Source organism: Diachasmimorpha longicaudata, chromosome 1 (genome assembly GCF_034640455.1).
Source record: "Diachasmimorpha longicaudata isolate KC_UGA_2023 chromosome 1, iyDiaLong2, whole genome shotgun sequence".
NCBI lineage: Eukaryota > Metazoa > Arthropoda > Insecta > Hymenoptera > Braconidae > Diachasmimorpha > Diachasmimorpha longicaudata.
Window position 1 is genome coordinate 8,318,837 of NC_087225.1, and position 24,136 is coordinate 8,342,972.

The 24,136-nt window shown below is 38.1% G+C and overlaps 1 protein-coding gene across 6 annotated transcripts in view; it reads left to right on the plus strand.

Moving 5' to 3' along the window:
- The window catches only part of LOC135169303 (PH and SEC7 domain-containing protein), a 25,253-nt gene continuing 1,117 nt past the window's right edge, over positions 1 to 24,136 (plus strand). The window contains exons 1-13 of one of the 6 annotated variants that reach the window (XM_064134215.1): positions 1 to 1,030; positions 13,928 to 13,994; positions 15,021 to 15,074; positions 16,200 to 16,554; positions 16,704 to 17,814; positions 18,025 to 18,260; positions 18,342 to 18,535; positions 18,900 to 19,092; positions 19,388 to 19,557; positions 19,749 to 19,965; positions 20,217 to 20,298; positions 20,578 to 20,721; positions 20,998 to 23,669. In XM_064134215.1, the coding sequence (XP_063990285.1) occupies positions 896 to 1,030; positions 13,928 to 13,994; positions 15,021 to 15,074; positions 16,200 to 16,554; positions 16,704 to 17,814; positions 18,025 to 18,260; positions 18,342 to 18,535; positions 18,900 to 19,092; positions 19,388 to 19,557; positions 19,749 to 19,965; positions 20,217 to 20,298; positions 20,578 to 20,721; positions 20,998 to 21,246 (3,207 nt within the window). In that variant the 5' untranslated portion in view covers positions 1 to 895 and the 3' untranslated portion in view covers positions 21,247 to 23,669. Of the gene's footprint in view, positions 1,031 to 9,885; positions 9,940 to 12,267; positions 12,438 to 13,927; positions 13,995 to 15,020; positions 15,075 to 16,199; positions 16,555 to 16,703; positions 17,815 to 18,024; positions 18,261 to 18,341; positions 18,536 to 18,899; positions 19,093 to 19,387; positions 19,558 to 19,748; positions 19,966 to 20,216; positions 20,362 to 20,577; positions 20,722 to 20,997; positions 23,670 to 24,136 lie in introns of those variants that run through there. The other 5 variants (XM_064134207.1, XM_064134200.1, XM_064134183.1 and 2 more) reach the window with 5 other exon arrangements.

Here is a 24,136-nt window from a genome sequence, read left to right on the forward strand (position 1 = left end):
ATGAAGCTGTTAATTCATCACTAGTTCTGTTTCTCTCTGGAGATTGAAATTTTAGCGAATAATAAATACCAGAAGTGCTCTTGAATTTGCCGCGTAAAAAATATTTAAAGAAAAGCTGATTTGACTCTGACAGTGAGCCCAGCTGTCTCCCCCTCCCTCAAGGTGGCGCCATCGCACCGAGAACCAGTAGTCGTGCACACGCCGGTACGGGAGGGTGTGTGTGTTATTCCATTATTCGCGTATTTCCCCGTGTGTGATGCCAACGGATCCAGCACATTTTGCTTCAACATTGTGGTCGTTGTCACGGAGCACTAGCAGAGGTGTCAGCAGCAGGAGTATCCAAGCAAATTCCCATAAAATTTCTTCATTAACCCTGAAACATCATTCCAACAAGACAACAAACACCGTATTGCTCCATTTGCTAGAGCTACAGTGGATCTCTGAGGTGAAGTGCCAAGGAAAAAGAGTAAAAAAAACGTTGAAAAAGTGGAGAAGAAGGGTATCCGGCGTCTGAGCCAGTGAATACAAGTGAGAGTGAGTGAGAGAGAGCTGAGGGCGCAGGAGTTGCAGTCTCTTGGACATTCCTCACTGTTGAGTTTGCATTTCAATATCTCTTCTAATTTGCCCGAGGTAACGAATAATACACGAGTGCATACCCGGGGATAAACAATTGTCGTTCATCCCCATGCGTCAACAAACGCGGGAAAAAAGTGAGTGACTGCGAAGTGAAAAAATCGATTGTCAAGAAAATTGTGCATAATAATTGTCCAACGTCTTTGGTGAGCATTCGCTATTGGCGGGGTGTGTTTTTCCTGGCGTTGTGTCACGGGATTCTTCCCCCTTCTGTTATTAAACCCACGGGGATCGATGTCTGTGGTGTGAGGGAGGTGAAAACATGGCTGAGGAGCTGCTGGTCACGCTTAGCAGAAACGACACAGCGGGATTCGGATTCTCCCTGCTCGGTACTGCCGGCTTGCCCCACGTCATTTATGATATTGTGGAGAATTCACCGGCAGCGGAGTCTGGCAAGGTGAGTGATTACTGCACATTTTTGTTAGTGGATACGATAATCACTTCATGGCGTTTAAATGGATTTTTCCACCTTTCGAGACTGAATTACGAGCGTATCGACCCGCTCGTTATTCAGCGGGATATTTTACATGGTTTGTGGTTCCCCAGGGTCAGCCAATGACAAAATCTAAAAGGTAGTAATTTCTGCCATTAAATCAAAATTTTCCCACTGGTCTTGCTGACGTAGACTCTGAACTGATTGTCTACATGAATATGTCATGATTGAAGATGTTAAAGAATATTTCTTTAGTCCATGACATTCATCACATGTTTCATTACCACAACTAATTACTGAGATAATTCAGCAATTATGAGTGAGTGATGAAACGGTTCATTTCAAGTCTAACAATTGTGTTAATTATCATCACGACTAATGATTTCTGCCCTCGTATTTTGCCCGTAATTCCAGCTTTTATTTTCGTAGCAAGAAAGAATGCTCGAACACTGGGGGAACGTTAAGAATTTCTGATCTATTTTACTCACTTATTTGTGAAAATTCTGGAAATATTCGGCATTTTAGATTTTATGCTTTACGTCTTCGCGTTGGAGAGACATTTCCTGCGTGTCTTAAACCCGAGTGTTGAGCTTTTCAAAGTGTATTACACATAGTAAATAGTAAAGTGGCAGTTCTTGTGACAAGTGTCTCACGAACAAGTGCATGATAAAATAGTGCCTTTGCAACAAGAGCCACCCATGTAATTTCCACCACTTCAGTTGTTGTTTTACTTTTATTCGGACTACTGCAATGTAAAAAAATTGTTCGCGGGAGGTTAATCGAGTTTACAGATGACAAGGATGAATTTAACACTGTCGTGGGGTTTGGCTGAAGGTGGGGAGTCATTGATGTTCTACTACTGGGTCTGTGTATCGTGGGGACAACGCCTTTATCTCCTCTCATGCGAAATTCATCCTCAATTCCCGAATGAAATGCTTTTCGCTCCCACCTTTGACCCAGATAGTCACTCCAATTAATCAGGCTCACGACGTAACAAATTCAACTATTTAATTGTGATTATCTCCGGTGTGCGGGGGAATTGATCGATGGTATGGTACTGGCAATGGGTGGCTCAATGGACTTTCAGTTGAAAATATTGCGAATGAAGGGAATGAACACGACACATTGATATTATTTTTTTTATTTTCATTGTTGAAATTGCGCAAGGGCTCACTCGAGGGCCGTTGATGGATTTTTTATTTGATTTTAGTTTCAGTGTCTCCGGCATTTTATTCTCCCTTGCTCTTACACTTTCTTTATAAATTATACATGAAGAGTACGTATTAGCTTAGGGGAGTTTTACATCTCAGGGCGAAGTGTATAAATAGAAAAGCTTTCATCCTATTCAATTTTATTCCTCTTTATTAATCATAAAGAATAGGAATGAGTAAAAGTAATTTTCACGTAAATAGTATAATTAAATTAAAATGTACAGTTTGTATTGATTTTCTTAATGATGAAATTTCACTGGAAATGTCACTTGTCAATTTTTCAGTAGCTCGTGATTTTTTAATTCGCTCCACGAAGCAATTGACCATTGATACATTGACGTGGACTTGCAATTATTGTAATTGACTTCTTGATAAGTCGACGGGAGGGTGGATCAGTGGGTGGTAACGTGAAAGGGAAGGGGGAAGGCAGAGATGTGGGAGGGCCAGTGCAACACACCCGCTACCAATCTTCCTGGAAATTAATAGTCCCTGCTATCATGAGCCATTTCACGTGAATTTCCCGTGCACCGTGTAGATGAGTTTAAACACCGTGGCAGGGCAAACTTTATGGAGGGAATCAAAAAAGAGGCGAGAAAAAAAAATGATACGTGAATTTAAATATAGAGAAACAGAGTGCTGCTGGAAAAAAGTGGAGCGACCTCGTATTCCTGCGACCCTTTTTTTTATTGAATTTTTCTTTCTGTTTTAATACGAGTCGACTCCTTTTTTCTCGTCGTTGGTTTCTGGGAAACGTAAATTGCAAGGATTGGTGCAGCGCCTTTTAATTGCCGACGGGCCGGAGTCTAGTTGGCCCGGGGATTATTATGCGATTGGAATATGATGATGAAAGTGGTGGTAATGGGAAGTTGGCTCAATGGTGAAAACAATGGTGGGATTTTGCAAGTTTTTTTTTGGTATTATTATGAATTATTTGAGGGAACATTTTCGGGATGTCATGGGATTTGTGGATGTAGAGGAGAATGTGAGATTTTTTGGGGGACCTGAGGGCCAACAAATCCATTTCTAGGTGAATTACGACTTGTATTGGTGGTTCCTCAGATAACATTCTTCATTAGGAATAAAAAACATGTGATAAAAATGGAAAATTCGTTTAAATAATAGGCAAACAGGTATGACATTTAACGACGGACATTCATAAAAAAATTGATGAATGATTTGAAGGTTACTCGGTACTCCGTTAACCGCGCATCATTGATCACTTCCACTGTCCCCTTCCTATTCACAAGTAGTTACCCAAAATATCATTCACTGGGACTAACAATGCAATTTCTAACCGTTCCATTACATTCTACACCCCACAAAGAGTTACAAATAATGTCAATCCGCAAAATCCAATTATCCCTCGCGCTTATTTCACCCCCATCCCCATTGGTTTGTTAACCTGTCCTGCCACTGGGGTTTCCCTCAAGACCACGATGGGCGTAATCCCCAGCAACCAACAACATCAAAGTAATAAAACATAGAAAGTCGATTAAAAAGCGACTCGCAAATTCCGCACCAGAGGTTTATTTTGTAAATCAAAGCTGAATCAATTTGCTGAACCCTGTAATCTCCCAATCATGTTTGTTTGTTTATTTTCTTTTTTATCAGTAATTGACTGGTGTGCTTGGCTGGATGGAAACAAAAATTGAGGAAATATGGGGGACAAAGGAATACAGAGGATTCGTGCCACACGCAAAGTCGGCTTTTTAACGCTTCTCTTTTTTTCTCTCTGCCCTTTTCTTCTCTCAATACTTGATGTACTTAAACGAATACACCTAATTGACAACGCGAACTCTACTTGTAGATACAAAGACATTGACCACAGTCTGTATGGCACTGTTCCACCTTAAACAAGGACAACACAACGTTCATTAGCTTTTTTGCGTTAATGAGTAAAACAATGTAATCTCAGAATCACAAAATTAGTCACTTTTGTTCACGTGAAATCATTTAAAATTAAAATATACAACTATTGCAATTAAACGAATGAATGTTGAGAAATCAAGCGGAGAATCGATTTTCTATTGAATGTAGCAGCTCATTTTGCTATCCTAATAGTGTACATCGGTTAATTAATGTTGCAAATAATTCTTCTGTATACTCTGAGCTATGAGTATAAATTACCACAAATGCCTGGTGTCCGAACATAACAGCCACTCTATGGCATATTGTTTGAGGGTTAATCGTCAGGCTTGATCCGGCTATTCACTTCCGGCATCATTCTCCAATGCTTTTGTCTCAAACATTACCTGCATACTAATTAATACATCTCGACACTGCTCAACTCAATGGAATCCCTTTGGGTTCTCAAAAGGGGCGGGGATCGGGATGCCAACATCATTAAATATTTATCCTTCAGCTGACTGTTTTCGTGTGATTAAAAATGTAACGAGACTTGGTTTAATATTTCCGCACATGATAGCAGAAGAAAAAAATTCTTGATGCAGTTTACTGTAAATATCTGTAGAGTTTGGGGGGAGTGGACAAGGGGGGTTGTTAAAAAGCGGAGGAAGTTTATAGCGAATAACTCCGAAACCTTTTCACGGAATTAGTTCGCTCAGATATTTTTTTTAGCAGATGGGGAGACAAAAATTTGGAGAATTTTTCTATGGCTCCTGATGCACTTAGCGTTATTGTCAATTATACCAATGCAATATCAATTTTTTACTATACATGAAAAGTAAAAATTTAGCAGTTTTCTAAATTCAGTGCATTAACGATTGAATGCTTTGTCAAAGCAAGAATTTACCGTTTTTCTTGTTAATCTACTTCTCCATTACAAAAATTAAAAAAAGTACTCCTAGAAGTAGGATGAACAATAAATAAATATTAGCCACCTGCGATGATGACCTAGCTCAAGGTGAGGCCTTTACATGTCATGCGCGCCTCAAGGGTGCCCTATTCCTGGCATTAGTTAATTAGAAATTTTATTTAAACATTTCAATGATGGGTAAGAGTTCAAGAACCTTTTCTATTTCCATCTGGCGCCGCGTGAGAAACTATTTGAATAAATAAATAAACAGATCGGTAGCGAATGAAACTGGATGGATTTTCTTACCTGGTAACTGTATGCGCCATCCTACGCGTTCCATATACGCGATATGTTTGCCATTGACGAGTGGAGGCGGAGGTTGAAGTGCTTTTCCGTTTCCGGGTGGTTCGGTAAAGATATGGAAAGGCGCCTCGGTTGGCAAATCTCTCATACGTAATATCGTTTGAGGGGTGAGGGAGGGGTGGCTAGAGACAACCCTAAAACAATAAAACAATGCGTTTCGCTACTTTTTCCTATACTATCTGTATCGATCTTCACTTGTAGTGAACATTTCTTCGTCGATACTATGAGTGATCGATTTGGCATTTACAGTTGTGTCGTAAAATGCCCAAGTAGTTCAGTGTTTCAAAGATTTTCTCACGATAAATAGATAAAATTATGTGTGAAAAAAAATTCGCAAAGGTTTTCGATGGAATAACCGTTAACATTTTATCCAAATAGAATTTGTTATGAAGATAATTTTATGGTTAACAAGATGGAAAATTTCAGTTGTTGTGTTACGTTTCACTATTTTAAGCATTAATTCACGTTTAATTACTCTGGTTTCAACTGAAACTTAGATTATTAAAAGTAATTTTGCCCATTTTATCGTGCAATCTACTCTGAAAATCGTGTGGAAGACAGTGGAATATACGAACAAGGTCTGAAGGGGGTCGGAAATTTACGAGAGCACTTTGCAGGTAATTCGGGTCTTTATGCGGAGAATTCAGGATACCTACTACACTATTTTCGTGCTTAAAACTTTTCTCTTGTCATTGAGAGTCCAAGTGTCTCCACATTTTTCCATCAATGGCTAATGATAAACCGAAATGTTTTTCCTGTTGCAGTGGGAAGAAAAAAAATCAATGGGAAAACTGTTACCTAAAATTGTTCTCGGTTCTGGATAGAACTGGAAAGGAAAATTATCCTGAAATAACAAGGAAAAACAAGTGGATTGTGTTACCCACGGCGAAGAGGTGAAACACGTGTCATGGGAAATGCGAGCTGACGCTTGATTGTGCGTAGACACTCAGAGACCCAGACATCGATCCTAGGTTTCAGCCCTCCCGAGAGAGAAATAGAGAGCACCCAATCTCGTATTGAGCTCGTAATCCGTTCACGTAACTCGTATTTTCACTTGAGTTTACCTTGTTTGGGTGTCCTTACCACTTCTCACTTGGTTTTCTTTTGTTGTTCATAGCAATGATAAACCGGGGGAGATTCAGCGAGGCATAAAAAGTATATTTTAGAAGTGAGTTGGTCAATAGAGTTAAATCCTCCAGTTCTCGATCATTATCAGCTTGATATATCCAAAGTTAATGAAGATAGCGAAATTCAGTTGATGCTTGGAGGCAAAAAGATCTATAGAAAGGACCTTGACATGGACCCTGACTAGAATTTTCCCTTTCTCTCCTCTCAGATCAGATCTTTTGCAAAAATTTGTACAGCTGATTCCCGAAAATCTTTCATTTCAAGACCGATTAGTTTTGGTTATCAAGATGGAACATTTGATCAATAGTTCAGCGTTTCTCATAGTCTCCAATAACTTTTACTCAATTTTCGTCAGACCCGTTGGTATCCTCTTTGATTATTCCTATTTGTCTTTTCTCAAAGACAATTTCCTATCTTCAATTTGTGGAGAGCGAAAGAAAAAAGAGGGAGAGTTGATCTCTGGGTATTTTTACCACTCGTTGTTCTTACATCTCTTCATCCTCCTAGACGAAATGAGCCGTAGGAATTGGGGTCACCGAACCCCTTCAACCCCTTGTGTACTCCAACCAAAATGGCTCGGAGGTAATAGAAATATCTCTACACACGGGGGTGTTTCCATTGCTCAGGAAATTTCGTTAGTGCGGTCCAGCTGGGAGTGAGACAGTTGTGGTGGCGTAGTTTTCGGAAGTTGAATGTTGAAAATTGTTAGCCAATGGACAAGAAAGGCTCCTCCAATGGTTAACAAAGATAATTAATGAACTTCAGACCAAATTACTCCTCATTTTTCGCACATATTGGGGTGAAACCAAAGTTTTCAGTTAATAGATTTATCTTAATTAGTAAGTCATTCTATGGACTTCGGGGGAGAATGAGAACTAATGAGATGGAGGTTGCTCTGACAAACTTATGAGATATGTTATGCCACACGAAAAACTTCCCATTGCTCTTCATGTTTCAAACGTGCAAATGCATTCAGTTCGAAAGCATGTGGTAGAGCATCAGTGACAGCCATTTCATTGGACAACTTTTGAAATTTTCCATTCTATGTTCTGCAAGAAAGTTCCTCATCTCTTTAGGTAAATGTTGAAGCTAAAACAAATTGTGACCATTCACGTTGTGATGGAAGCATCTCGGTCTATCCTCGTATTAGCAAGAGTTTGCTAAAATCATCCAATACTCCGTCATATCCTCGTGATCCCCTGCCCGGAAATTTTCCACTCATCTAAACGACCCCACCTACATCCTCCTAAAATCAAAATAACTTCTTCACTCAAAGAAAAAAATATTTACTCTCATAATTTTCTTAATTTTATACCACTCCTGCAATAACCACCTCAATAAATTTTCTCCAGCACCACGAAAGCTCAAGAATCCTCATGAACGCTCGACGAAGAGTTTAAAATAAAACCCAGTGGCACGTGAATAATTCGCCCTCTCTCAGTATTATTCTCAAACTGGCACGAGAAAAAAAAATCCAAGAATCGGATAAAATAAAAGAAACATTTGAATGACAATACTAAAAGCAAATGTGTTCCAGATACGCAGTGAAGATTCCTATTGGGACAGTGATGAATAGCTCAGAGCGTACCTCGAGCTTTCCTCACAGATTCACTAACACAGGGAGACAAGACCTCTCTACACACGATTCCTGCGAAATAAAAACGATGAACGAGAGAAAAAAAAATGCGTCTCTCGTTTTACTCCAGTTGAAGCTGTTGAGACTCGCTGGTTGAATGGAACATTTCCTTGTTTTTTTTTTTGTTCAAGTTCTGTGGCCAATCCCACGTGTAACAGAAATAGCAGGAGAAAATGACAGAGGAAAAAAAATTTTTTTACCTCGATTATGTCATGCGACAATTCCACATGGACATTATCCCCAGCGATTCAACGACACGAACTGATGTTACCATCATGTGAAGATGTATGCACGTATACCTTGGAGCTAAGACTGGTGAGAAGGGTGTTGGAGGCATCTCACAAAGTGTTTTCGGACGTGACACTGGATTTAACGAAGAGACCAGGAATGAGAGGGATGGAAAATTTAAAGATGGACTTATCATTCCTGCAGGCTGTCTTGTATAGGTGGATTAGCATAGGGGTTGAAAATTTGGGGCTTGAGAAAATAATCCGATTACTTGTGGGAATTCACGGGGAGGTGATGGAATAGAGGGCAGTTTGATCAGGAGGTAGAAAGTTCCTAGGAGGAATGTTGGTTTATTTAAATGCTACCAGGGTTGAATGGAGTGCGATAGTGCTTGGAATTGGAAATTTCGGGAAGCTGTTCGGTGATACTGCTTTCAGATTATTTTATCCCTTTGTTTTTCAAGGAAGATAGCAGAAGATTTAGCGGCAAAGCGAGATGAATCTATTCCATTTCAGGAGTGATGAGGTTTTGATGAATATCTCCTACATAAAACGAGAGAAAACCCTTCCGATAAATTTCTAGATGTTTCGCAATCACAGATACATCAACAAATACGAATTGCGTTGTATCGTATATAAGATAGTTTTTTCCACATTTCCAATGTAATTGGTGTGGTGTATCTATTCTTATCAGTAGATCTGTCCATAGAATGTTAATAGATCAATTTTCTTTACGTATACTTGGATCAATTATGAAAGATCATATTTGAACGTACCATGAGAAAACTCACTTTGGAACATTCCAATTTTTCAAGAATCATCGTAAAAATCAAATTAAGGTAATGATCTTTTAACTTCTAATTAATGACATTAAAGTCGTCATTTTTAGATATAATTGCGTTCATTTGAGGAATAATATCCGAAGATATTCTTAGAATCCTGATTTTAAGAGAATTAAATGCGAAAAACCCGACGGGGTATATGACTGGAAGAAAATACTTGATTTTTAAAATAAAATTAGGAGGCAATTAACTGAATTTAAATTAATGTCGATGGATAGAGCTTAGCAAAACCTAAATTGACGGAAGAGCTATGATTTAAACATGTGCAGACGTGCTCTCCAAATTGCATTTCCGTCCAGCTTTATTGGGTTGACCTAAGGCCCAAAAATTAAAGACTTGAATTTCAATGATGTGTATTGGAACTTCAATTGGAAAGCAATGCAATTCTCTCATCAATTCCCTATATCAAAATATTAGTGGAATCACCAATAAATCCAATGAAAGAATCACTTGTCTCAAATAGACACTGATGTCACCAGTAATATCCCGTCCACTCTCAGAAAATGGGATGAACCCGCAGAGAGCTTGATGATTATATCCTGAATCCCGAGAAGTGTCTGGCAGTTAAACTACCCTTGGTTTGCCCACGCTTATCGACCCTCGGGTGTTTAGCAGGTCAGGAGTTCAGTGACGGCAAGCACTTGGGGAATTGATATCCAGAATTCTCACTGGATGACGTCATCAAATTATACCGGATGTGACGAGTCAATGGTGAGATATTATCACCCAGACACTAGTCATCGATTTTACTTGCTAGGGATTTTTTTTTCCGGGGCGTCGAGACGCCAGGATACCTCCTTCCAAGCTCTTTAGCAATCCTATGTTGAAGATAATCTTGGATAAGAAGACGAAGTGAATCGTGAGAAGCTTTTACGTAATCGACAGACAATCACCATTAGTTTTTTAAATGCAAATGATATCTCATTCTCAGATGGAGATTTTAATTGAATATTGAAATCATTCAACTACTCTCATCTGAAGGAGGGAGGTACATTGTCCCCCTGTCCCACCCCTTATACTGGAGTGAATCATTTCAAGTTTCTTTCTTTCGATTTTTATGGAAATGCAGAATGGGAAACAGGTCAAAATTGAATAATCTCGGCGAGATTAGTTTTGAAGTTGAATTTAGGGATTATGTCGCGTGTGCACCTCCATACGTAGTTACTAGGTATGTGTGCAGTACGTGCCTCTTGGCGTCATGAATATGCAGTGGGGAAGGAAACAAAGAATGAGGAGGTACGGTCAGAGAGCGAGGAAGCCGCGCTCACCAAACTCCCCAACATCCGGCTAATTCGGATGCCGGTCGGTTCACTGATTCAAAAAAAAAAAATAGGAGAATTTTGCTCGGTAGTTTTTTAGGCAAGAATGGAACATAAATTTATGGATTTATTTCAATAAAATCGCAGATTATTAAATGAGCCTTTGAACATTTCAAAGGGCAATATTTGCATAGAGGAAATTGACAATGTTTCTATGCAAAATGATTTTCTGCTCTGGGAATTTATATTCATTATATCTTCACGAATAAAGGGAGACTGTGAAGAGCCTGGGATCAGAGGTCCTCAGCTTGATTCGTATGAGGGTATAGCATAAGAAAATAGCTCATTGTCTCTCTCTGCCCCAATCTCTTCTGTAAAATTTCATTTTCTAATAAAAAATTACTTTTTCACTGAATGGAAAGATAATATCAGTCTAGACACACCATTCTCTATCTCATCTGATTATCATCTGACCCAAGACGACCTGGCGTGGAATGCTTTTGACTGATCGTTTAGTCAGCGAAGTAAGTGAAGAATGAAAACAACGAGTATAAAGCAAAAAGAGGGGTAACAGCGATCGATTCGTCACCTCATCCCCTGGAATAGCAGCCCGGGGAATGAAGCTATTATTTACATAGTCTCGTGATTTTTTCTCCCACGTGTTGGGTGCTTTCAGGGCGTGACTATTGGCCTGATGGAAATAACGAGTGAGTGAGATGAATAAAATAAAAATAAAAAGAACAAAATAACAGAAATGGGAGAAAGGTGTCTGTCTGGATGGAATTGTGGGGGACACGCAGGGGCCAACACAGTGTATTTAAAGCGACAATTTGTTCAGGATGCGTTTAATGCTTACCTGCGTGACGTCTGCGGCCTTTTGTCAATGGGACCTTGCGTGACACTGGCACGTGGTCGGGAATGAGAGATAGAGAGCGAGAGGGAGTGAGAAAAATAACTATTCTTGACTTCATGTGGCAATGATTCATCTCCATTGGAATCAGCCTTTCAACTTTGCAATGGAAAATATTTTAATATTCTGTTGCTTTTAGTACTTCATTGAAAATTTTAGGCAATTGAAATATTTCTGAATGGTTTAGTCACTTATACAAGAAATAATAATCCCTTGGGGGGGCGGGGGGGGGGGGGGAGAAATTGTTCATAAATACATTCTCCCGCAAAACACTGGACAAAAGCCTCAAGGCAGATTAATCAGCCCCCAAACACTAGGATCAACTCGATGAGTGACTTCTTTACCCAAGCGCATTTTCGAGGTGGCTGAGGCTTTTAAGATTTCACAATGTTTAGACACGAAAATAACGGCACAGAAAGCTGTCACCGCGATGAAGGCCTTTAAGTGGCTTTAAACCATTCCCAGGGAGAAAGCTCAATCGAATTTTTAATTAAAAGAACCTTATTTCTCTTAGACGTGGAGTTAGTAATAAAATGCCAACATCAAAGTTTCAAAGTTTGTGTGAGTGCATGATATGTGTTGATGTACATTTATAATGGAACAATGTCAATATCACGGATATAAATAACGACTGGCTGAGGGTTTTTGAGGTACCAGAGGGAGATGGGTGGGAGTCTCAGGTCTAAAAAAACATCAGTGGTGCTTTAGTCGTGGTGAGGAGTGCTAAATTCTTTTTTGTTTTGCAATTAAATTTTTTTGCTATGCAATTGAATAAACAAGACATATATTCCATGAATCTTCCACCTCGCGAATGAAAGAAATAATTCATTCAAGGCCATGTAAATATTAAAAACAGTTATGAATATTTATGGAAATTGAACATGAAATGGTTCATCTGTTATTAATTTATTCATTGATTTTTGAGTATTGAAGAAAGTGAAATGCAGGTTTTTTCACTGTGCACAAGGTGCTGCTGCCCATCTGGGCATTCAAAAAATGACAGATACAATTACGTAGTTTACAGTCGACTAGATGATGAGGTAAATTGTTGCTAATGTTGAATAACTCGAATTTTGTCGGGATTTAATGTGCAATTTATCGTTTTCTGGGGATAGCGTTATGGGTCTATACATGCACTCATGTATGATATTATGTTTTGGGGTGGGGGAAGGGAGATGGAGGGTCATGGCTCGTAATCACGCGTGGCATACCCTCCCGGCTGGCCTCTGTGACGATTCAATTTTGCGGCTGGGTGGACTTGCGTCGTATTCTGTACGGTTTAGCCTACAAACTGCGATGGTGATTTTATGAGAGTATGTGGGGTACAATAGCTTCCAATTAAAGTTTAGGAGAAATTCAGTAACGGAACTTTTGAATTGCAGAGGACATTTTTCTTCAATTTTTTCAACAGGGTAATGCACAAGTCTGCGACCTCGTTCAGTGATAGAACTAATTTATATATTTATCGATGAACAATTGCTCAATGCAGCGAAACGAAACTTTTGTCCTCTTTAACAATGATCACGATTTTGACTAGTGACAATGTTTTTAGTAAATAATTTGGATTTGTCTTGAGAAAATCTGGGGATATTTTTTTGTAGCTTGTGAAACTTTTGAAGGGAATAATTTGATATTGACTCAGACTGCATCTCAGGGTATTTTTAGGGTGAATCGATTGATCAGTTTTTTTGGGCCTATTTTGCGTGTATCGAGAATAATCGATAATGCACCTGGTTATAATCGTATAAACCAGCAATATCCTGAGTGGCCAATCGAAAGTGAATGGCCTGGTGTAGATCCCGCGTGTTATGCGTTTCGAAGCCAACCACCCAAAGTGTCCTACGTAACGATGCGCATAACGTGGGTCGAAGGCTCGTTTCACTTCCTCCTTCTGGGTCTATGTTGTCAAACGCGAGGCATTTAATGACCATGTCTCACACTAATGTCCCGCGTTTACCTGTCACAAGCTCTTCTACGTCTATAATGTGCATTAAAGTTGATATTTTGATCAGACGTTGTTGACAATGTAGCTAATTTTTATTTTTTCCAATAACAGTCTATCAGTTTTTTTTTGGCTCTGAATCCGTCGTTATCATTATATTTTATCTTCACGTCGTATTTATATATATAAATAGATTTATGTTTACTCAAAGAAGATTAGAATGCTCGTTAGGAAATTTCTTGTCTTCTAATCACAGAAGATGACCTCATGCTGGTCATGACTAAAGTAGGGCCGAAAATTTCCATGTTTTTTTTTAAAGGGACACCATTTGTTCGTAGTGAATTCTCGTCTGGTCTCAGGAGTAGCCGCAAGTTCTAGTAATATTCAATAGACAATCAACTGGGTTATCAATTAGTGAATGATCATATTTAAGGAGTTTTCGGGCTGTGAAATTATTTTTTGTGTACACAAAAAAAATTATAAAATCAATTTATTATACATTAGTTTTAATATGAAGAGTAGAAATTAGTCGAAAGCAATTGCCACTTACATTTATGAACAGTAAATAAAAAAAATTGTCCTTTACAGGTAGAAGCGGGAGACGTAATTCTTCGTGTAAACGATATAGACGTTAACCGTTTCACCACTAAGGAAGGTAAGAAATTTTCCTCACATCTAAAAATAAAGTTTCTTCTTCGATGCTTTAATAGGACTTTCTGCGGAGTTAATTCGAGTAATTTAAACTGGGGATGATTGATGCATCAGTGGAGTGCATTGAAAAAATACCATATTAGTCTGAGTTATTGATGAAGTTTAAGATTTGAAAATTGGAAAACTTTGAATCCCCTTCGCTCCATTCGAGGAGTATATACATCAATACGATTTTCTTTTTTTTCCATGTGCTGTAGTGACTCACTTTAACATGTCGTTAGTTTTTTTATATTTCCCTTTAGTATTTTGATTTACTTATCTAAAATTAAATGGGTAAAAATTGGCCTCCACGAAACATGATTATTGAAATCAATTTAGATGATACGAAGGAAAATCGCACATGTAAGCAATGACAAATTAAATCAATGAATTAATTAATGAGTTATAACTTCATCAATAATGTAACTGCGAGGAAAACTCTTGGGGATGGATGACCCTCCATTCGTGAAGATGCAAAACACGGAGTAAATTTTTATTTTGCCTCGCCCTTCCTCACAAAAAAACTCATATTTCGATAACAACAAAATATTCCACCGGATTTTTTTGAGAATAATATCCATCAGTAATTTACAATTTGGTATATAACGATTCTGAGTAATGTCAACATTGGTAGCCTTAAATCCGACGACTAATCTCGTACGGGTGGTGTGCGCTCGCGCAATCCATCGACCTTATCCTGACCTAACACACACCCCGTTGGTGGAAGTGAGAGGATGAGAAAGAGGGTCTACGTACCTCTGACTTTCATTGCCGCCGGTGGGCGTGCATGCCAGTCGAAACTCAGCCGTGAGAGTCTAGACACGGTACTGAGAAAACCAGTATCACACAGACTCTAATAATAATAATAATAATAAATAATAATAATAATAGTTATAATGAGAATGTTAAACTCGTTTCATTTCACATGTACTTGTATTAGCAACATGAAAATTTTATCCTCAGACAAATGGTTTTTTACTCCTAATTTCAGTGCTCAAATGTTTACGATTGTCCTCGGATCCAGTGACCCTAAAGCTCAGAAGAGGTGAGTAGATTTTATGAATTGTTGAAATGGATAAAATAGAAGTGAATTTTATGGCCAATGGGTGGAGTTTGTTGAAACTTTCGGATTCATATTTTCCTGTAATGTCGTTGACAGTGGCGAGGCAGTTTGTGATATAATAAAAATGATTTATTCGTTTTTTCATTGTGAAGATTGGGAATATATGAGTGGACGAGTTTACTCCAAGTTTTTTGGAATTGATAGAGCGATTTTTTTCCCAGTCGAGTGTACTTGCTCAGCACTTGTAAATTTTTAACCAATCCTAAAGTGCCCTGAAAGAAATCCTCTAATAACTCCAAGTCTATGGAAATTTTTCAAATGTTTTATTCATAGTTGATGACGTAATATTTTCCATATTATTCACTCCCAAATATTTTGAAGATTCGTAAACAATCCGAGCCATTCATCGCATCAGAAATAGACGATAAAATTTCTCCAGTGGAGTGGGTTTATCAGTGACGTTTCTTCCTCGATACTTGAATGGAGCTATACAAAGCATCAGTGTACAGAAATATCCAGTACTATGCTTGAGGTTTCACATGGATAGACACAGAGTAAAAAAGGAGAGCTCGAAAGGATAGATACGGTGAAAGATTCCTTTTCCCAGATTTCAAACTGGTCAAGGGGGAGTACGTGTGTGCTATTTTGCGAATGTCTGCTATCTTTTGACTCACTGTGGCCTGCCATTGCGAATGAATGAGTCAATAGAGCGGAGCCAGTCAGACGGGATGTTTGGTTGCTTCGGGAAAATGGTTTAGTGTCAGTGGATGTGTATATTATATGATTCACATCACTGATCAATTGAATCAATCATTTGCAGTTCAATAGGGGGGAAGAAAAGCAATGGATTGGAGATTATTGAGGGAATAGGCTGAGAAGCATTTTTCCAGAAACTCTTTCCAAGAGCTAGTAATTTCCTACATAGATATGATAAATTAATACAGTGGTTTAATAGGCGTAATATCAGCCAAATGTCACTTCAAATTCACCCCTTCTCCCTGAAACGTGCACAAGCTGAACAACTATTTATGGGTTTAATCTGCATCGTGACAGAACTTCAAAGAGAATTGTCGTAAAAAAAACTGAGAAATGAAAATACATTTGCAGATCCAGCGATAAAGGCACACGTGAGGCGGTTACTAGCCCCAGGACATGAGTTTTTGGACGAAGTGAGTTGTCCACGTGTGTGTGTAGATGGAAGAGGCAACTTGGCTAACTGCGATGAGAAGAAGAAGAAGGTGAAGGGAAGAAAAGCAGGATCACCAGAGTTGGCACTTGGTTCGCCACAGGCACCACCTGGTGCGCAGTATGCATCAAGAAGCAATGGATCGTACAGCGATGCCTCGGGCTCCTCCGAGTTTGAGGCACTTTTACCAGTTACAGACAGTTTCAAAGAGGAAGAACGAGCACAGTGGGAGCCATTATCAGGCGACAAATTTAGCAGACAAAAAAATACACCTAGGTGAGACTAAATCAAATGCATTTCGGAAAAATAGGTGATTGTTCTTCTTGAGTAGTGAATTCTATTAAATGTACTTTTTAGAAAAATATTTTCCATTTTCTAAGAAAAGTGACACTATGTATTATATTTCATTTAAATAATGTTCCCAGATTCGAGGCATACATGATGACCGGGGATCTAATGTTGAATCTCTCTCGAACCCAACAAAGCACTGGTTTTCTTCCTAAATACCAGAAAAAAGTCGACTCACTTCGTTACAATAACCACTACATCCATCGCCATCACAATTACCACAATCACTATCACCACAATTCAGTTCCAACGAGTCCAAACGAGATGCTGAGCCATCGTTCCTACAAATCCACCACTGGCTCCAACTCAGCCACTACCTCGCCAGTGGGTGTGGGTAAACGCGATCCTAGTCAGTGTCCAAACATTGTTGATACGAAGACAAATGTCACGAACTTCGGTTACTCAAGTGGTTTCGTCAGAACATCGAGGTCAGAGGATCACCTGCAGTTCCAGAAGGACCCGTCGATGAGTGCAGTGGACATTGATATCGATGAGGACGTCACCTCAAGCCTCAACACATTATTAGACACACGACCTGACAGTGGACAAGGTGTTTCGAGTGAGAGAATCGTGTGGACGTACAATGCACCAGTGAGTTCGCCTTCAGCTTCCGCATCAGAACGCACCTCGTGCTGTCAAAATGGCAGTTCATCGCAGTCGTCCAGCAGTAGCTCGGAGGGAACAAGTCCTCAGCGATCCTTATCTCCAGCCTCTCCGACATCGGTATCCTCCTCAGTCATGTCCTCCAATTCTGAATCGCGTAGATTTCCGCTGCCCAATCCAGGAAATCCTTTTCCCCATTCAAGCAACAATCCGAATCTGCCGAATTGCTCAGCAGCAACTCCAGGATTTCATCCGACAAATGGTGACCTCAGTCAATCAGAGGCCATCAGCAATATGTCAAGCCCGGATTATAATGACGAAGAGACAATGGACATTCTCAGTGCACGTGATATTATGATGGTTAGTGATCCAAGTGATAGTGACTCGACGATCCTCGCGAGTGAACCACCGCAGAGGAGAATTAATAAGAGTATGGCCTATGGACAAGAGCACAGCCAGTCTAGTGAGCACAGGATTGTAATACAGGTAAAGGGGCCTGACAAGGAGAGTAGGGGCTCGAGCAGTCCCAGAAACAGACGAAGAAGCAATAGTGGAGGTGGTGAACCGCAGAGGCCCCCATCTGGCGTGAGTTCTACAATTTTTTTTTGTGTTGTTTAGTATTCCTGACCTAATGCTTTAGATGACCTATTATCTATACTAGTTATAGGTTTATCATTTTTCATGCACGTATCATATTATTTATATTACCTCATATTCATTAAATTCAATGACATTATCTACCTCATCTCAATGTAAAACCCTGTTAATTCCTAATGGACGTACCCCTGGTGTTAGGAGTTGAAGGAAAACGAGGATGAAAAAGAAATACATATTGGTTCATGCGATGAACAGAAACAGAGTGGCCAGTCACCACCACAATCTGCTGATGAGGAGAGTGACATTGAGAGCCTCCACAGTTTCCACTACAGCCCGAAAGCAGTGGATCTACCATCAGCAGTGAGATTGGCCAAGAGATTATACTCACTCGATGGATTTAAGAAATCGGATGTGTCCAGACACCTCAGTAAAAAGTAAAATTCCAGTGCATAGTTTATTTCAATAAATCGTTTCATCTCTGTAAACGTTTCGTTAATGATATTTCTCTCTTTTAGCAACGACTTTTCTCGAGCTGTTGCTGAAGAATATCTGAGATATTTCAGCTTTGAGGGGGACACGCTGGACGTGGCACTCAGGAAGTTCCTCGCGCAGTTTTCACTGACCGGTGAGACCCAGGAGAGAGAACGTGTGCTTGTACATTTTTCAAAAAGATATATCGACTGCAATCCTGGCTCTTTCAACTCTCAAGGTAACTATTACAATGAATCAGGAAAATTTTGGTGAATTATTAAGAATGTTTCTATAAAATAATGAGAATTACAAAGGAGTTGTTTTTTTCAATGTGTAGAGAAAGAAGGTTTTGATTTATAGCTGACGAGATGGTCGTCATTAATTGTTTTAAACATCACCGGAGGTATTTTCATATATTCTGCTATCAGTAAAAAACATTTTTTTTAAGAACGACAAAATACGATTTGCAGAAAATGACTAAACATCTTTGACGGATAGACTGTCTTTGCGATTGCTTATTTATGTCGATAACAATCAGTAAAACTACTTCTTTATAATCCTTTTAATACATAATAATCGAAAACCACATCGATACATTGTAGATGCGGTACATACACTGACATGTGCTATAATGCTCCTCAATACCGATCTACATGGACAAAACATTGGGAGAAAAATGTCGTGCTCTGAGTTCATTGAGAATCTGTCGGAGCTCAACGATGGGGATAATTTTCCTCGGGAGGTGCTCAAACAACTTTACACGGCTATCAAGTCTTATCCTCTCGAGTGGGCACTGTAAGTATAGATCGAGTGGTTCTTGCATTGGAAGAGCAAATTTGAAACTACTCGCGGTGGTGAGTGTTCTAAGGAACTTGCATCAACTCCCGTGGAAACTTTGAAATTGGAAGACAATTTCCAATTTTCATTCGTATACATTCAGAAATTGCATTGAATTTCTTGGAAATTACCGAATAGACAATGGAATCTTATTTGCTCTTGAAATCGATTATAAACTCGGGAATATTTTGAAAAGGAGGAACAGAATAGAAAATATCATGGAATTCTAAGCAATTGATTATTTTGATTGAAGCGATGAGGAAGGAGATGACACGGCGTCCCAGGTAATTCAGCAGGGCGATGGGCCAGCAATATCAGCATCCGGCAATCCATTTCTCGATGTGCCAAATGTTACTGGTGCTACCGAATTCAAGAAAGGTTACGTCATGCGCAAGTGCTGTTACGACGCTAACGGAAAGAAAAGTTTGTACCAATTTTTATATGGAATTATGTCAACTGAATACATTACGTTATGTTATGTAATTCGATATGCATGGTTTCTTATATTGAATGGATAACATCTTCAGAATGATGAAGAGATTGATGAATAGAGTGAATGACAACGATTTATTATGGAGAGAGGATTACTGATTTCATTGACTTTTTATTTGCAGCTCCATTTGGCAAACGAGGTTGGAAAATGTATTACTGTACACTGCGTGAACTTGTCTTATACCTGCATAAAGACGAGCATGGCTTTCGCAATGATAGCCTTCACAATGCCATAAGAATTCATCATGCATTAGCGACTAAGGCGTCTGATTATACGAAAAAACAGCACGTGTTCAGACTGCAGACTGCTGATCAGGCGGAGTACCTCTTCCAAACCAGGTGATTCTTCTATTTCATTGATTCGTAACTTTCTCTGCAAACTCATTTGCATTTTACATGACGTTTTCTTCACCATAGGATATAAAAATTGGATAACAAATGTTGCACTCTTACTCGTTTATGTCGTGTAGACCATTGAAAACATTGAGTTTTCGTATTCTATTATTTTCATCAGTGGGAGAAATGCATTTGTGAAAGATAATTTTTCGAAATTTGTCGACTCATTTATTTATCAATTTGTTTAACAATAGCGATTCCAAGGAACTTCAGTCATGGATAGACACGATAAACTTCGTATGTGCGAGTTTTTCCTGTCAGCCACTCGCAGGAGCGGTAGGTTCACAACGAAAGTTTCAACGGCCTTTGCTTCCCTGCAGTCACACCAAATTGACGCCTGTAAGCATCATCACTCGGTCCAAGCACGAGTTTATTTTACTTTCCCCCCTTTCCAATTCGCTGAAAACATTCTATTACTTTTGCTGATTAGGACCTCATGCCTACGCTCAATTCAGTTAGATTTACCAGTTAGAATCACTAATTACTTTAGCTTTTTTGTGATTAATGGTGTTAGTTGGATATTTCATCTAGAATTTATTCAATTTTTTTATGTAGAGAGAACAGTTAAGGGACCACGAAGAGAGGGTTAATAGACTGGAGACGGAGCTGGAAGAGCACCGGAGGCATCCGCCTGAGCGTGGAGCCAAGGCTCTCACTGTTCAAAATTACAAGGAGAAGGATACTTATCTTCATTACGAGGTAAAAAGGTTTTTTTTTTTGTGTTCTGTCAAACTATTGATTTTTTCCCCTTGAAATTTCCATAATCTATGAAAAATCAATAAAATTCATGTATTCATTATTTTGCCAATACGCTTTCCTCCCTTATTCAAAACTTTCATTTCCAATTGATTCCATTAGCAAAAACCATTGATGCTAATAGAGAACCTTCGCCTAGAATCACTCCAGATTAATTAAGTTTTCCCAAAAAAATATATAAATTAAAGTCACTGTATTTTTTCTGTTTAAAAAACGCAGTTGAAACGATACAAGACATACGCCTATCTGCTGCGTTCCCGTTTGGCATTTACCGAGGTCGAGCCATCTCTTGTGGAGAGTAGCATCGGTGAAGTTGACGAAAGTGGAGGCGTATTACTGAACGCTGAAGTTGGATTAGTACCACCACCCGTACCAGATCGTCCAGCAACAAATAGGTATAGTTACAGGGCTGCCATTTACAACCGTAATCTACTTAATGGTCAGGAATATGGCGGGGACATTGGTTGACGCGTCATGGGTGTTTTTTCGGCGTGCGTCATCTAATCCTTCATCTAATTAACAATATACACAGGCAGGATAAAATGAAAAAAAAAAACCATATTCTAAAGTTAAATGAGAATTTAAATCAATTGATAGAACATAAATAAAGACAGTATCAATTATTAAAAGCACAAGAGATAAGTAATGTTTTCATTGGAGTTGACGAAATCAATTAATTAATGAGAGATATACTAAGGGGAAATCCACGAGTCTAAATACATGAGTTGTACGTATTGAACTGCCTGTGTGTAATACAAAACGCCGAAGTTATTTAATTATTAACAATTGGTGGATTAAATGGGGTCAAGGTGTTTATAGTTTCTGTATATTACTTGTTTTATTTATTGATGGAATTTAATTATTAATTAGGAGCTCTCTGATTGAGAGTCATTATGGATCTGGACATCTCAATGTGTAATATTAATTAATTAGCGCTCAATTATTAACTAACGAGGGCTCACCTCGTTTATCAACAGCTGAAAGTATGCGATATGGTGCTGGTCTCTGGTTTATTTATAAAGAATTAAGTTAAAAAAATTTCCAACATTCAGCCATATATTTCAATCGAGTAAACGTCGATTTATTTTATTTTGTTAATTTAATAAGTGTTTCTGATTGAAAAAAAATTGTTTATTCGATTGAAATATTTCTGGGAGATGTTGAATTGGTTCTTCGCTTCTTATCGTACTGATAACATCCGTTATAATTTAATTAACAAAAGAATTGTGTCATCTGCAACATATAGTTTTAACTCATGATAACTATGTAGATGTAATCATTGCTTCATTGCCTCTCTAACATCTAAGGATCTGATTTTTATTCTGTACTTTTATATAAGTAGATGAATATTATTTAATTTTTTCAATCTTGTTAATTTGTGAAACGTATTGGAGGTGTCAATTAGATTTTTCGAATATTGATTTATCTCAATACTGTAAATTAATTAAATCGAAAATATCGCTAGGCTAGTTAACCAGTCATATTTTTACTTTTTATGCATTTTGTCGTCTACTCATATTCTCTTTTTAATTCACTCGTTCGTACATTTCCCCCCTCATCGATATTGCATTCCAAACGTACGGATTTCGATGAGGTAATCTCAACGAAGATTTACGATTGATGCTCCAACGGCCAAAGAATATGTTTAATAAATAATTCTAGCTTCAACATCAATGACTAACAGCTCCTTTGACACATTGCGTTGTTTAGAGTCAAGACTGCACAATAATTGAGAATAAAACGATAGTATTGTTGACATCTCGTCCAGGAAATAATTCCTCATAATTTCTTCCCCAATCATTAGATTTTACTTGAAATTTTGGTTATTTTTATTTCATTAAATTGTTGGCGGATGCAAAAATGTTTAGAAAGTGAATGAAGTTAAATTACATATTTAGAGGTTTAAATATATATTTTCAATACTGTGAATTACGTATTTGAATTATTTTCGTTGAGAAAAAGATTATAAGAATGGTTTTTCTTCTTTTTTAAATGCTGATTAGAACTTGAACAGTGATAGTATTAATTATAGAGAGACGTAGTCTTCAGATCTGGAATTATGGAACAGGGCTAACGGATGATTTATGAGGAGATAGTAATGTAGCATTTTATAATAATTGTTTACAACAATTCGTTGCAGTATTACGTAATTCTAGTGGGTTTATCCAGGTATAAATGAGAGTTGAGGTTCATTAAACTGCGAATTCCAGAGATTTGTATAACTAGTGTATGGGGGCCTAAGCCTATGTGTTATGGGCAACCATCTACATTTTCACAAGTACTATCCATTTGTTGATAGTCCATTTTAACACTTAGAAAACGTTACATATTTTTTCGAGAATTATAAAATGAGAAAAATAGATTAAAATTGTGATTTGGATTAATCCAAAGGGAGTTTTAATTAAATGTCGATGTTGACGAGGATGTCGTAGAGGACACCATAATCAAAAGGATCAGCTTTGGCAGTTATTAGCAGCTACATATATTGAATAGTATTTTTCCATAACTCATCATTCCAGGGTTTAGCAGCCGAAACAGCAATATTTTACATTTTTTCCATTGATTTATACATTTAGTTGAAGTACTAGTTCATCATTAGCAAATGCTGAGAATAAATTTCATATTTCTGATAATTTTCAATAGTAAATCATCAAATTCTGTCTCCCATTTTAAAATCTACGTTTATACACATAAAAAAAATCAATAAACAGAAGGAATTAAAAAAACATAATTCCTAACAGTGGATGAATGATAACTGAAGACGAGGAAGAGATTATTCATTTAGTGTATAGGAAGATCCTTGTATAAAGCTGTAATATATGTGGATAATGATAATTATTATAAATCCTATTGACGCTAATGGCAATAAAGATTAAACTATCTCCAAACTATTTAGGCTGAATATTCTTAATGTGCGTATTCCCTATATTCATGTTTTTATTCCTCTATGGGAATGAATTTGCACGTGGCACACTTACACTTTTTCCATTTCCACTTGAACTTATCACTCGCAATCATTTACACTGCATGTGCATGTTCTGTTCTCATAAAACTTGATTAATTCTCCTGATGTCATCGAATTTTGAAATCTCGAAAAGTGACTTTGATAGGAGAAGAGTACAAATAGTCTCAGTTAAAAGAGAATTCCCTTTGGATAATACGAAGACTGGCTTTATCTCCAGATCATTTGACCTCAATTGATGACCACGAACCATTAATTAAGCTAATCGTTTAGTATAACCAACGTTTCAAATAGCAAATGTCATTTTTTCAATCCGGACACATAGAATACGAACAGACCACTGTGACCTAACCTCATTAATAAATAAAAAAGGATATGTTCCCCTCCATTTTAAAA